Source organism: Anomaloglossus baeobatrachus, chromosome 3 (genome assembly GCF_048569485.1).
Source record: "Anomaloglossus baeobatrachus isolate aAnoBae1 chromosome 3, aAnoBae1.hap1, whole genome shotgun sequence".
In the NCBI taxonomy this organism is placed as follows: Eukaryota; Metazoa; Chordata; class Amphibia; order Anura; family Aromobatidae; genus Anomaloglossus; species Anomaloglossus baeobatrachus.
The window spans coordinates 561,435,682-561,451,112 of NC_134355.1; the positions used below are offsets into that span (position 1 = coordinate 561,435,682).

The 15,431-nt window shown below is 45.0% G+C and overlaps 1 protein-coding gene across 4 annotated transcripts in view; it reads right to left on the reverse strand.

The window, feature by feature from the left end:
- Window positions 1-9,800, reverse strand: part of LOC142295545 (allantoinase, mitochondrial-like) — a 79,138-nt gene extending 69,338 nt beyond the window's left edge. For 2 of the 4 annotated variants that reach the window (XM_075338644.1, XM_075338647.1), the window contains exon 1: window positions 129-288. In XM_075338644.1, coding sequence (XP_075194759.1) covers window positions 129-150 — 22 coding nt within the window. In that variant the 5' untranslated portion in view covers window positions 151-288. Of the gene's footprint in view, window positions 1-128; window positions 289-9,716 lie in introns of those variants that run through there. The other 2 variants (XM_075338646.1, XM_075338645.1) reach the window with 2 other exon arrangements.
- Window positions 9,801-15,431: the final 5,631 nt, after the last annotated feature.

A 15,431-nucleotide genomic window follows, 5' to 3' on the forward strand; every position in this document is an offset into this window, starting at 1 on the left:
ACGATTTATACAATGTAATCTCCAAATATACCTAGAAGAGTGATACATAGAGAAAGTCTACAAATAGAAGTTCATAGATTAGCAGCTGCAGCCAATGATTGTCATAATTAAACATTCTCTGCTATTACCTGGTTTTGTGCTCATAGACATAGTGTTCTCACAGTGCCTCCACGTCCGTGGTTTTCTATGCTATATGTAGGTGTGTGCGTGATATCTCGCTTGTCTTTACCTTGTTTTCTCCTTTGATTTCTGACTACCTTCCGACTATGCCAGTGCAACTCTCGTTCCACAGACTCCCCCAGTAATCTTTGCTCTCTGTGTCAGTGCTTTTAATGTTTTTCTTTCTTCTGTCCTGTTTGCTGACCCTAATAATTGTTGCAATATTCATTCCCTCCCAGTTTGCTTATTCTTCCTTTGTAAAGATTAATAATTGACTTCCTAAGCAAAGGCCACCATGGACATTATTATCCAGAATATAATTTAATTTACTGTACTAAACCTATCACTAACAGTCTACAGAGATACTACAATCTATAAAATCCCTTACACTCAGCCATAAAATTGGTTTCTATTGTCACATGAAAATAAGAAGCTAAAAGTTAAAGTTTAGACTTCACAATTCTAGGTAACCAGAATTCAACCACGTGTAGGTCTAATTATTCATTAAACAGGTGCCCAGCAAATAGTGGACTATAAAAGGGCATTACTTAAAGAAAACCCCTTCCCATTTGATGCTGTCAGTAATGGCACCATGTGGAAAAGAAATGTCACAAGACCTGAGGAAAAAAAATGTTTACACAAAAAATGTTAAAGCTACAAGTTCAGCAAATCTTTACTTATCAATCTGAATACTGTAGCAAAATTGATACAAACATGTAATAAACAAGGAATTACGGTACATCTACTTCACAGAGACATCCAAGCCAATTATGGATATTAACAGCTAAACAGCATCTTCTGATGAAAGGGTTGAAATAAATCGACCCACAAATTCACTGCATTTACTAGGTCCTGCACAGTCGCACTACAATACTTTGATCTGCCCTGAGCAGGACAGATCAAAGTGCGCCTGCGCAGGACCTCAGTGCCGGCGAGTGTGTATGACGTGGACGCGTCATGCACACAGGCTTCAGAAGATGGAGGAGCAAGATGGCCGAGAGAGGAGGCGCCGGTCCCAGAGTACAGCACCGCCCACCGGGCCAACCAGCACCGCAGCGACCGGTTTAGGTGAGTATTATAAAGTGTTTTTTATGTTCTCACAGTGGCCTGCGCTCTTATACTCAGCATGTTAGAATGCTGTATATAAGAACCCACTGGTGGTGGCCGCAGCTTATATGCTGAAAAACCGGTGACAGGTTCCCTTTAACAAAAGCAAAGTGTGAAGGAGAAAATTATTCTTTCAAGTAAAAAAATCATTATATCTAACCTAGTCAATATCTGGACTATATTTTCTATTCATTATGCAACTCATTTGATAAATAAAAGTATGATTTTTCAGGGAAAAGACAAATTGTCTGGGTGACCCCAAACTTTTGAACTGTAGTGTAGATGTTGCAATATGTTCTATCAGAAAAATACCCATCCACTTTGAGTGACAAAGAGGGATTTTTTAAAAAAATTATTTACTTTATTTGGATATTAAAAAGAGGGGTCCTTTGACCCAAAACATACAGTACACCAAAACATGAACAACAATAATACATAAAACAAAAGACAATAGGTAGTTTCACCCACTTCAATAGGGACAAATAGAGACTTTTTTTAGGGTGGAAAACCATCAATAATTTCACCTGGGAAAAGGTCAGTACTCAGAGAGACGGGTGACTCTATATTCTCTCCCTAGTCTTCCCCTCAAGAACCGTCCTTACCTAGCAATGGAGCACATCCTAAGTTTTACGATGCCCCCATTCCTCGGCGGCTTGCCCTTGGCAGACCCTTCTCTGTCCCTCTAGTATAATAATATAGACGTCTCAAAAAGTGGTGAGTACCACCATTATCTCTGGCACATCCACATTAACAAGGGTTATATTAATAAAGGCAAACAATAGTTATGAGGAAGAAACTATCCTTCAATGATCCTCCCCAACAACGTGCTTAGAAAATGACCCTGTACTCCTGAGATATATAACAGCTCATAAATATCAATAATTCAGAAATATGGAATTTATCCACTTATCTCCAAATCTGTCTTCTAGGTGCCTAGAGACCACCAAAAAATTCTTTAAACCGAGTCCATGTGGTTACATTTCATCTTCACATGATCTCCAAGTCTTGCCCATCATGATCTTTTATCCAGAGTCCATGTAATTTTATTTCAATTTTTCAGGAACTCATTTAATATCTCTCATCTCATCTCAACGCGTTTCGCTCCATACACAGTAGCCGACGGAGCTCATCAGGAGATTTTTTTCATTTTTCAAAGAAGCATAATAGCCTTTTACTTTAGGTGTTCAAGCCTCCAGGGTCAGAGCGGTGTGACACTTCCGGATAATAGTGTGCTAGCTCTTTAAAAGGGAAAGGAGATACGGGGCTGTGCGGCATATGCAGGCCCCAGGAGCAGGAGGTGTCAGAATGGTCTTAGCAGCAGGGGGAACACGAGGGCTGCCGTTTAGAGGCAGGGGTTGAGCAGTCCGGCCGCATCGATTAGTACTTCGGGGTCCCTGCTGAAGAGGGGAAGGTGGTACAGTGCAGACACGCCGGTATTACAATCATTCTTTTCTTCTCAGAAAATTGATTGTCCATCTCTGTCTGTTTCCACTATTCTTGAGAGGCTGTTCTTACAAGATTCTCTGTCCGGGCATGTAATATCTTTGATATATAATGGGTTATTATTATTATTATTATTATTATTATTTATTATTATAGCGCCATTTATTCCATGGCGCTTTACAAGTGAAAGAGGGTATGCGTACAACAATCATTAACAGTACAAAACAGACTGGTATAGGAGGAGTGAGGACCCTGCCCGCGAGGGCTCACAGTCTACAGGGGATGGGTGATGGTACAATAGGTGAGGACAGAGCTGGTTGCGCAGTGGTCTACTGGACTGAGGGCTATTGTAGGTTATAGGCTTGGTGGAAGAGGTGGGTCTTGAGGTTCCTCTTGAAGCTTTCCACGGTAGGTGAGAGTCTGATGTGCTGAGGTAGAGCATTCCAGAGTATGGGGGATGCACGGGAGAAATCTTAATCAGAGAAGCCAATTTGTGTAAAGGCCCCGTCACACTAAGCAACATCGCTAGCAACATCGCTGCTAACGAACAACTTTTGTGACGTTGCTAGCGATGTTGCTGTGTGTGACATCCAGCAACAACCTGGCCCCTGCTGTGCGGTCGTTGGTTGTTGCTGAATGTCCTGGGCCATTTTTTAGTTGTTGCTGTCCCGCTGTGAAGCACAGATCGCTGTGTGTGACAGCGAGACAGCAACAACTAAATGTGCAGGCAGCAGGAGCCGGCTTCTGCGGAGGCTGGTAACCAATGTAAACATCGGGTAACCAAGAAGCCCTGTCCTTGGTTACCCGATATTTACCTTTGTTACCAGCCTCCTCCGCTCTCACTGTCAGTGCCGGCTCCTGCTCTGTGCACATGTAGCTGCAGCACACATCGGGTTAATTAACCCGATGTGTGCTGTAACTATGAGAGCAAGGAGCCAGCACTAAGCATTGTGCGCTGCTCCCTGCTCTGTGCACATTTAGCTGCAGCACACATCGGGTTAATTAACCCGATGTGTGCTGTAACTAGGAGAGCAAGGAGCCAGCGCTAAGCATTGTGCGCTGCTCCCTGCTCTGTGCACATTTAGCTGCAGCACACATTGGGTAATTAACCCGATGTGTGCTGTAACTAGGAGAGCAAGGAGCCAGCGCTAAGCATTGTGCGCTGCTCCCTGCTCTGTGCACATTTAGCTGCAGCACACATCGGGTAATTAACCCGATGTGTGCTGTAACTAGGAGAGCAAGGAGCCAGCGCTAAGCATTGTGCGCTGCTCCCTGCTCTGTGCACATTTAGCTGCAGCACACATCGGGTAATTAACCCGATGTGTGCTGTAACTAGGAGAGCAAGGAGCCAGCGATCAGTGTGCGCTGCTCCCTGCTCTCTGCACGTGTAGCTCCGTGCGGTGGTAACCAAGGTAAATATCGGGTTGGTTACCCGATATTTACCTTAGTTACCAAGCGCAGCATCTTCCACGCGGCGCTGGGGGCTTGTCACTGGTTGCTGGTGAGCTCACCAGCAACTTGTGTAGCGACGCTCCAGCGATCCCTGCCAGGTCAGGTTGCTGGTGGAATCGCTGGAGCGTCGCAGTGTGACATCTCACCAGCAACCTCCTAGCAACTTTCCAGCGATCCCTATCGTTGTTGGGATCGCTGGTAAGTTGCTTAGTGTGACTGGACCTTAAGTTTAGATACCAAAGGACTTGGGAAGGTGAGTTAAGAGTGGTCTTGGCCCCACTAGATTGGGAGAGGAGTTTCTTATTCACTTGTAAACTGTCTTTTGCTTGCTCAGCTAAGGAAAAGAATTGCAAGATCGTTCCAAGGTGGTATTTCTACTCATATAAGTTAGATGTGATTTTTCCAACAGTCTGATAAATGTTGGAGATGTGAAAGAACAGTCTCTATGCTTAGTATTTGGTGGGACTGTGGTAAAATCAAGCCCTATTGGGATAACGAATTCTCAAATTACCACTTGATTACTGGCTATAGGATTTGGGGGAGTTCTCAGATTGCTCTCCTTTCTGTTTTACCTTCATTAATAGAGTTTTAAAAGAAAGACATTCTCCATTTTTGTTTAACAACTTCTCGCACAGTGATTCCTCAATTCTGGAAATCGTCTCAGACTCTTGCTCCAGTTGATTGGTATAATGAGATGGTTAATATTTGGAAGATGAAGGAACTTTCTGCTGAAAATAATGGTACCTCAGACAGGTTTAGGAGGACATGGAGTAGTTGGAAACTCTTTCAGGATTCGTCAGATTTTCAAAGTTTATTTTAGGAAATTCATGAGTTTTGATATGGACAATCTGGATTGGTGCGTCTTCTGTTTCTCTTTTTGTTATTTTCTTCTTTCTTCTCTTCATTATTGAGGGGTTTTCAATTTGGGATCTCTTCTTCCTTATTGGTGTTCTTGTACTCAGTAAGATATTGATTAAAATCCTACTTTTCAAAGGAGGTTCTACTCATAATGAACACTGTACTTTTTGTTTCAACATTTTAAGATATAATATATAGTAGCTCCTTAAACATGTAGCAGAATCCTCAAAACTACCGTGTTCAAAAGACTATAAATGAGTTTGTGCACAGCAATGTGCTTTCTATGGGCCCGATTCATCATTTGTGACTTTTTTAAGTAATTCTTTTTTTTTACTTTGGTTTTCGTTGATGGCAGAGAACATCTGAAAAACCACCACCCTCCATCAACACACACTTGGAAAACATAAAAACAAGAAAACACATAAAATAGATTTCAAAAAAGGTGAACATTAAAAGAAGAATTCTAAAGAAGTCAAAAACAGGCAAAAAATAATAACCAGGCAAAACACATTCAATAGTGAAGCAAGCCCTATTTCACATAAACTGCTATGCACACATGCATGTTTGGAACTGAGCACCTCAGCTTAGGGTACTTTACACGCTGCGACATCGCTAGCATTTGCTAGCGATGTCGAGCGCGATTGCACTCGCCCCCGTCGCACGGCCGATATGTGGTGATCACTGCTGTAGCGAACATTATCGCTACGGCAGCGTCACACGCACATGACTCGCCCACCCCAGGGCTATGGGACACCCGGTGCTGGGCCGGACTAGTCCGGGGGGTAGTCAGTGGTGGCGGGGCCCGACTCCGTGACCCTGGCGGGAGTCAATTAATATGGCTTCAGTGGGGGTGCTTAAAGTTTATATTATTCGTGACGCCACCTGTGGTTTGCGGCTATTAAGCTGCCGCTGCTGTATGGGGCCTCCAGGGCTGATGGAATGGCAGCTTGGATGGTCCTGCTCCCCACAGGTGGAGCAGTACCCCGGGGCAACAGTTGGTGCTTGTAAGTGTCGATGTAGTGATGGAAGTCTATGCAGTGAAATAACGGAGACAACACCAGGAGGTGCAGTTTCAAGGTCTTTACTCACAGTTCCTGGCTGGTGCACACTGGTGCACCGTTGGACTGCTGTAACCCACTGTCAGGGACCTCCGCCGATCCTGGGTAGCTCTGGGGGTGAAAGCCGGTGCACCCCTCTATTGTGTTCCCTTCTTCAGCTGACTTCTAAGCTTTGCCTTTACTGGATGAACCTGACTTGGCCTCCACTACAGCCTTCGGGCCAGGGGCTTTCCTAGTGGGTGTTCTACCCCCTTTCCAGAGGTTCTGCTGTGGGCTGTGGCCCGGGGTGTTTGCAACTACCCTGGGCCTCGGTTTTTACCTTTGGAATTGACTTCTCTTCCTCCAGTTTCTAGGGACCGTCCCCTGTGTGCAGCTTGATCCCTCCACCTGATTGTTCTGTGGAACAGGCCACTAGCCTGAAAGCTGTCTGTGGCCCTGGAATCCCCTCTGTTCTGCTTGGTGTCACCTGGGCCTAGCCGGGCCCCAGGGTCTTCAACAGGAAGCGTCACTTTCTTCTTCTTGCTCCTGACTGACTAGAGCACTACTCTTCTTACTCCTCTCAGCTCTCCTCCTAACTTCTAACTCCTCTGCCTCACGCAGACTTCCTCACTCCTCTCCTCCCTGAGGTAAACTTCTCACTAACCTTGACCTTCCTCTTTCTACTCTACTTTCGGCTGGCTCCTACCACTCACCCAGTTGCTAAGCTCCCACCCTATGGAAGCAGGGATGGGTCTTATGGCCCCTCCCAGCATGCAGCATGGGAGGGTTGCTGCCACTGTCCCTGGTCCCTGTGTGTGCCTAACAATGGGTGTAGTGTAAATTTGCCTGTGGACCGGCGTTCACTCCTTTCCTTACCCAGGATGGGACATCACACCTCTGGCTGGGGTGCAATGTTCCTGTGGCGACGGAAGCCTCAGGGGCGCCACACACATACCTGCTCTGCAACGTCGCTGTGACCAGCGAACCGCCTCCTTTCTAAGGGGGCGATTCGTTCAGCGTCACAACAACGTCACAGCTGCATCACTGAACCGACATCGCTGTGGCCGGCGAACCGCCTACTTTCTAAGGGGGCGGTTCGTCCGGCGTCACAGCGGCGTCACTAAGCAGCCACCCAATAGCAGAGGAGGGGCGGAGATGAGCGGCCGGAACATGCCGCCCACCTCCTTCCTTCCTCCTTTTCCGGTGGACGGAGGTAAGGAGATGTTTGTCGTTCCAGCGGCGTCACACATAGCGATGTGTGCTGCCGCAGGAACGGCAAACATCGTACCTGCAGCAGCACCGATATTATGGATATGAACGACGTGTCAACGAGCAATGATTTTGCACGTTTTTGCGCTCGTTGATCGTCGCTCATTTGTGTTACATGCTGCAATGTCGCTACCGGTGCCGGATGTGCGTCACTAACAACGTGACCCTGATGATATATCGGCAGCGATGTCGCAGCGTGTAAAGTACCCCTTAAACCTCAGAATTCAGGCATGGGTCACTTATTAGGTTGTGTGCTGTTGTTTCCACACAATGAATGTTTTATCACCAGGAGATAAGTAGTGTCCAGACTACAGTGCTGTGATCAGTTGTCTGACCACGCTCCCTCCTCTGATAAGCAGCTCAGTGTCAATAGACAATGAACACGAAACTCTGATTGTGTCACAACTGCTGTAAACCAGTAAAATAAGCAACAAATCATTGGAATCAGAGTCTCTTTTCTTAAATTTTGCTGCACTCAGAAGAGGTAGAAAAAAACCTGAAGACAAATTCCCTTTAAGTGATCTGAATATCCCTTTGTGGCGAAATTGTTTTCATTTTTCGAGATCTGGGGCTCAATGACAGCTTATTTTTTGCGGATTGAGCTGACATTTCTAATCATATGATTTTTGGGTAGATACAATGTTTCGACCGCCTGCTATTTCATTTTAATACAATGTTGCGGCAACCAAAAAAAACGTAATTCTGGTGTTTTGATTTTTTTTCTCTCTACGCCTTTTACTGATCAGAATAATTGATTTTATATTTTGATAGATCGGGCATTTATGAATGCGGTGATACTAAACATGAAGGGTGTTTTTTATTGTTTTATTTTCAATAGGGCAAAAAGAAGGGTGATTTGAACTTTTTTTTGTTATTTAATATTTTTTTTTTTAAAACTTTAATAACATTTTTTGTTGATTTTACTAGTTCCCTTAGGGGACTTTATGCCTATACTATAATATCACTTCTGCTGATCATAGCAATGCTTCAGCATCCCTTTCAACAGCAGAAATGCTGCTCTCCTTTGAGTGTCGGTGTCCTGCCAGCATTCGCAGGAAAAAATACCCTGGAGACAGGGAAAGATAGAAAGAGACAAACGCAGCATATACATCTTTTTTCTCACAATTTAACCTGAAGAAGGCCGAAGGATAAAACATCCGAGCCGAAACGCGTTGTATAATTAACCATATTTTAATGTACAAATAAAATCTCTTTACCTATTTGTATATTGGTCCAGTCATATCATATGACCAAAAATCATCCAATATGTTCCACCATTGGTAGCAGGTTAGCAGGTGCGCCGCAAGACTGGTAATTGCTTTTGGAGCATTCGCAGGAAGTGAGTCATGGCAGTGACAGGGGTCATCAACTGACCCCACGCTTTCATAGCAACCCATTGGTGCCAAATGATCACATCATGGGAGCACTGATGGAGGTGGGAAACAGAGTGATCCCTGTCAGAGTGCGTTAGATCGTGCTATCAGAGTTTGACAGCGCAATCTAGCTAGTTAACAGGTGCAAGTGGATCTCCGATCCACTCTTGCTTGTTAGCTGCACATGTCAACTGATCGGATCAGTTATGTCCTAGGTCGTAAATGGGCTTATAGATGTTATAATAACCATACGATTATGTAGGAAATAAATTGTATTTTATATTTATTCAATTAAATACTTTACTGGTCTGTGATTTCTATACTTATTCAATGATATCAATTAATCCATCTGGCTGTAAGCTCAGTAGTCTGAAAATCCAATAGGATTCCTTTGAATTGAGTATTTTTTCCCGATTGGGTATTTCATATGAAATCTGTTCAATAGGGGTTACATTAAAAGAATCAAAATCTTTTTCATCTTTGATAGCCAAAAGTGTAGATATACTTTGTTTTAAAAACAAAAGAAAGTTTACCCCATCAGAAAAAAATACTCAAAGTGTATTCTGCTTTGGATGTCCCACTGCTGCTTACGCGTTCTGTCTTTCTCTTATACTCATCCACAAGGTTTCCTCTGACATACGCCAATGAAGGTTTCTAACACGGCTCCGCATCTAGTGCAGTTACAAGTGTGTCATAGCTTTCTGGTAGACCACTTAGTGGTAGTGCAGCAACATGGAATTCTTTAGATGTTCTACAATGCCCACCAGGGGCACCACAATTTTTAAAGTATTTCTTATGTAATCTTGGCCCTTGCATATCTTGGTCCTTATCTAGCTTAGATTGATATAGCTTTCTTGTTAAATAGAGTTTATTGCTGAGATTTATCCTTTCATGCACTTTCTGCCACTGTTCTGACATCTCATTTTGTCAGTTATATTGTTCTCTGCAAAATATATTTTCGCATGTCATATTTTAAAATTTCCTCAAAAACATTGTATACTACTGATGTCAGACTTACCGAATGGTAGTTGCCTTGATCCACCTTCTCACCTTACTTTTCTTAAATATCGGTACTATATCATTCTCCAATCCTGAGGCACCAGCCCTGCTACAAGAGAGTCTGAGAAGATGAGATACAGCAGTATGTCAGTTACTGAGATTAATTCCCTCAATATCCATGGATGAATGCCATCTGGCCCGGGGTATTTGTCAATGTTTAATTTTCTCAATGCAATCGTACTTTTTCTTGTGTTAAATTAGGTATATCAAATGTCGAATTTTGATTTTTGCCTTATTCAATGATCCCTGGAACAGTCAGTTCTTTGGTGAATACAGATTTTTAATATCTCAGCTTTTTCTTTGTCCTCTAGAATTGCCCTATTATTATCTTTTAACGGGAGGATGCAATTCTTTCTTTTTTGGCACTGATGTATTTATGACAAATTTTGAGGATTTATTTTAATGTCGTTGGCGATTTCTGATTCAGTCTCTAATTTTGCTAGCTTGATTTCTTTTTTACATTTCCTATTGAGTTCTTTATACTCCTCAAATGTATTCTCAGCCGTCAAGATTTTGAATGCCCTTTTCTTTTGTCTCATTATACTTTGTACTGTCTTATTTATCCATAGTGGTTTCTTTTCATTCCTGGACATTTTATTGCCAGAGATTATGTTTTTTACAGGACGCTAGTAGTATATCCTTACAGTTGCCCCATTTAAATGCGGCATCCCCAGTTACCACGAAATGGTCCCAGTCCACACGATTAAGCTCTCCCCTTAATTTGTTGAAATCTGCTTTCCTAAAGTTCCAGGTTTTTGCATTTCCCCTTTGAAATGCTCTATTGAAGTGCTCCCAGACCTGTAGATTTAAATTACAGGCCTCTGCCATCTTTTTAAGTGGGAGAACTTGCACAATTTGTGGCTGACTAATTACTTTTTTCCCATTGTACCTGCAAGTTATTAGTGTTAATCCTTAATTATCTGACAAACCCTATGTAACTGGCAGCTTAACTTTCCTGTTTGCACTGACTTTGCAAAAATGATGTGCCATTCCAAAGTGACTGAAAACCTCCGACAGCAGGTTGTCCAGATGAAGGCCAAATGGGTGACCCTATCAGCCATATCAAGAGAAGCTGGTCATTCCAAATCTGTGATTTCAAGAATATTTCATCTTTACAACATTACAAACTCTTTCAAGTCCCCCAAGAAGAGGAGGAGAGGAGAGGATAATGTTGAAACTGTCCATGGGTAATCGTTTCAACACTGCAGCTGGAATTGCTCACCAGTTCACCACTGAACAGGGTAAGGATCTGTCTCATCATATAGTGTCACAACATTTAAGAGCATTTGGACTGAAAGCCCACTCTGCAGTGACCATATCTCTTATTAGCAGAAAAATCTGAAGGCTAGACTCACCTTTGGTGAGGAGCATGTTGTGTGGACAGAGGAGAAGTGATCCACAGTTCATTTTAGTGATGAAAGCAAATTTTATTTATTTGGGTCTGATTGGAAACATTATGTTCATCGATAAACTGGGGAAAGACTGAACCCAAAGTTTGTTAAGACGTCAGTGAAAGGTGGTGGAGGAAGTGTCATGGTTTGGGGAATTTTTTCTGCAGCAGGAGTTTGACCTCTCTTACAGCTACATGGCAGAGTGAATGCAAGTGAGTATCAGAACCTTCTTCAACAACACGTGGTTCCTTACTTGCGTTCATCACTCAATCAGCCAGCAATTTTCATGCAGGACAATGCCCCCTGTCACACAGCAAAACGGGTAAAGCAGTTCCTTGAAACACAAAACATTGAAACAATGAAATGGCCAGCCCTGAGTCCTGATCTAAACCCAATAGCAACTTCTAGAAAATCCTTGGTGACAAAGATATGGCCAAGAAACCCACAACAGTCAAAGAACTGTGGAAGAGACTGGAAAAAGAGTGGACCAAAATCACACCAGAGCAGTGTGAGAGACTAGTGATGTCCTGCGGCCACAGATGTGCTGAAGTAATTCAAAGCAAAGGCCTGTACACGTCCTACTGATTGGTGACTGTTGTTAGTTTCAGAATAGTTACTTATAATCTTTCTACAGTCATTGCTATTCTCTAATTATGATCATCACGTTTTAGACAAGATAAAGGTTTTATGGTGATAAACTTTGGATCTTTTGTAAAACACTGTTCTAGTGGCATGGTGTGCCCCTTACAAAAAAACCTTCAAATGTTGATCAATGTAGATTACATTATTTCTGAAAAAAAGCAAGTGATCATTGTAAAATAGGGATTTTTTTTTTTTATCACAGATTGTTCTCTAATTTTGCTCTCCAGGGTAGAAGAGGGTGCTTTGGTGCCATTAATCTGTGTATCTGTTACCTCTGTAGCTCTATTGCTGCGCCCCTGGTGACTATGCTGGTAATAGCCGCAGGAAAGAGATGTAATAATCTCTATGGATTCATTCTTTTAATAATGAAGAATAAAACACACCATATTCTTTTATTCTTGTAATACCATGGCCAATTCCGCAGTATTAGGCAGCATGTCTCACCTGCAGGCCAGACACAATAGTAGACATGTACTGATTATAGCTTCATTGTGTTTGAGTTCTGCATTTCTGTAACTGGAGCCGAGTGCTGCAGGATTTTATTTTTTTCCATCTGCTCTGCTAGAACTGATGGAAGAAAAAAAAAAGATCCCCGTAAGCAGTTCTCCCTTTATCATTACTTATATGCTGCTTCTTCATCCCTTCTGTGTTGGGTATCACTCTTCTATCAGACAGGCGGCTGCTAGAAATCACCGGATCAGCATTGTGTGTTCCACACTGCATTTGCTGTATATACCCAATTTTCTTGAGTTTATGACATTTATGGTAAATATAGCAGTAAAGTAACTATGACCCTGTGCCAAATCAAATGCAAAGAACAATGTGTGTGTGCCCCAAACCTACTAGATGCTGTAATAATTAGGCTATGATAATCAGATTATTATTTATTAATATGGTTATTAATTTGTATACTTTCAGAGGTAGGATTCAAATTACAGTAACGATAGCCCTTTACTGCTCCTTGCAGCAGCAGAGAGAGTAAAGGAAAGTCATCCCAGTTGTCCTTAGATGACCCTGCTCACTAATTCTGGGAGATCCGTTTTTTGGACCAGTCAACGCTGTATTCTGTTTGACTACTACCATAAATCTCATGTAAAAGAGCAAATAAATGGTTAACTGTCACTCTGTTATACATAGAACATGCTAAATTGTTCCTTCCCAGATCTCATATTAATGACCTACCCGGGACCCCCACCAATCAGCGGTTATGAGCTTTGTTGGCTGGATGGAAACAATGAATGGAGCTGCACAGTGCTGTTCAATGTGCAGTTACTGCTTCCAAGGACTGCACATCGGCTGCTGTTCTCTTTCTTTGTTTTTTTTTTTTTTTTCGTTTCTCTGATATCCAGCTAAGAACATGCTGCTGGCTGACTGCAGTTGCCTTCAGAGCAGGGCTCACAATCTGCAGTCTGGGGTCCATATGGAACCTGTAGCCCCATTTATTGGGCCCCAACTTTTTAGATATTCCCATATTTGGGACTCATCTCTATTATTTCAGAGGCAAGATGATGCTAGTGTATAAATATGGATGGCGCTCTTCATTTTAGCTGATGTGCAAAGTTAGTGTGCCGCCCCCGTGCCAGCAGCCGGGCTGCTCGGATCCGGATCCGCGGTGTGGCTCGAGGGATTCTACCGGACTTGGGGGTCGCGCAGACACTTCAAATAAAAGGGGCCGTATGTGTACGGGATTTGCCGTAAACTGTCTGTGAGGCCACCCACGGTGTGTGGTGAGATGTGCCACCACCGCTGCTATTATAGGGTACCCGGGGGCGATGAGATGACAGCTAGATATTAAACCCTCTGTGGGCAGGGTTGGATGCCCCGGGGCCCAGTGTTGTGCACTGTTGCAGGGACAAGTAGACTTACAGTTCGGTTGTCCCGGTACTGGATGAGGTTGCACTGATGTGTGGAGTCACTGGTTGTCATGGTCCTGGATGAGGTTGCACTGATGTGTGGAGTCAATAAACACAAAGTCCTTTTGGTAAACCAAGGTGTTGGTGGCCGGCCGCCGCAGACGGGTGTATCTGGTCGGTATCACTTCCTCTGCACTCAGTGTTTTTGTGTGGTGGACTTCCCGGTGTGAAACACGGGAGTCCGCTCCCGGTCCATTGCTTGGGAGCTGTGCCCGCTGACGCTGGACCATAGGATCTACCGGGCCCTAGCGGATGCCCTTTATCCCCCGCGGTGGGCTGTTGTCTCTATTCAGAACTTAGGCTGGGACAGGACCTAAAATCTTGCCCTCAATTGGTTAATTAGCTAGGCCGTCGGTGCCGGTCCTGGCTTCAGGATCCAAGTACCCCCTCCGTGCACGGTTTCCGGGTCGGTTCTCCGATGTCTGTACCGGTGGGCTCTAACCCTGCCCCGGTCCACCTCAGATCTTCGGCAGCCGTCTTCCCGTCTCCTGCAGATACGGACCACCATCTGCCACCTAGCCAGTACGCCGGGGCTCCAACCCCGACGCCTGTCAACTTGACCTCAGACTTGGACTTTTGATTTCAACTTGACACTCCACCTAACTCACTGCCTGACGTGAACTTCAACTGTTTGTTTTCCTGCCCCGGGCTCTCTAGACTCTTAGGTGGGCGTTCCCCATCTGTTTGATTCTGTGGCGCCCTGGACAAGCCAGGACATCACAGGTACTGCAACAACACACTCCACACCCCGGTTAGGACCATCAAAGTCAGACACAAATCCTTGTTGCCTCCCTCCAGGGGCTGATGTCCACACCAGTTGGGACGGAGCCAGGCAGTTGGCTCCACCCACGGAGGAGTTCACAGTCCTGGAGGCGGGAAAAGGGTCGAGTCGAGAAAGGAAGGAGTAAGTGGTAGTAGAGGAGCAGACTGACCGTGTCCGGGTACGTGGCCCGGGCACCTGAGAGCAAGGTTGTCAGATGGTGGTGACCGTCTGCAGGAGAGGCCGTTTGACGCACAACCGTAAGGACCGGGGACGGGCGGTGGCCCGCCGGTACCGGATTGGGGAGCGAAGAGAAGCCAGCACCATCCGACAGGGCCTACGGACCCCGACCAGGCTTGGAGTCGCCGTTAAAGTGGTCAAATCCGTCAGCGACGGGAACCTCCGGGGTTTCCCAGCAGTAAAGACCCGACTAAAGACAACCGCTCAACCGTGAAGGGAAATACAGCTACCGCCACAGCTAGAGTTCGCAGGGCCAGCGCCTGCGGGCAAGAGGGGCTCCTCCGGCAAATATACCGCTGGGGAGCGGGTTACCGGTGGGAAGCCATTGGGGCCGAGAACATAACACCGGTGCAGGGAGAGACAGTTACCGCCAACCTACTGGGAGTGACCGTCGCAGCCGTCTGTGGGACTCGTCCATCCAGCCGTTTGTTTTACCAGAGACTCCGTGTACGTTACTGGCTGAGTAAGTACCACCGTGCCGTCTGGCACTGCGCTGCCCCGCGACCCTGCACCTGACCAAGCCACGCAATCTACCTTACAGACAACAACCCCGGGCCCCGAGACTACCACAATCCCCCTACCCACGGAGGGGAGGAAAACATCCCAGCTGCTCCCTGTCATCGCTCCCGGGATCCCCGTACAGAGCAGCGGTGGTGCCCCAACCTCACCACACACCGTGGGTGGCGTCACAAACCGACATTCCAAACACCAGCAAACCACCCCTTTCA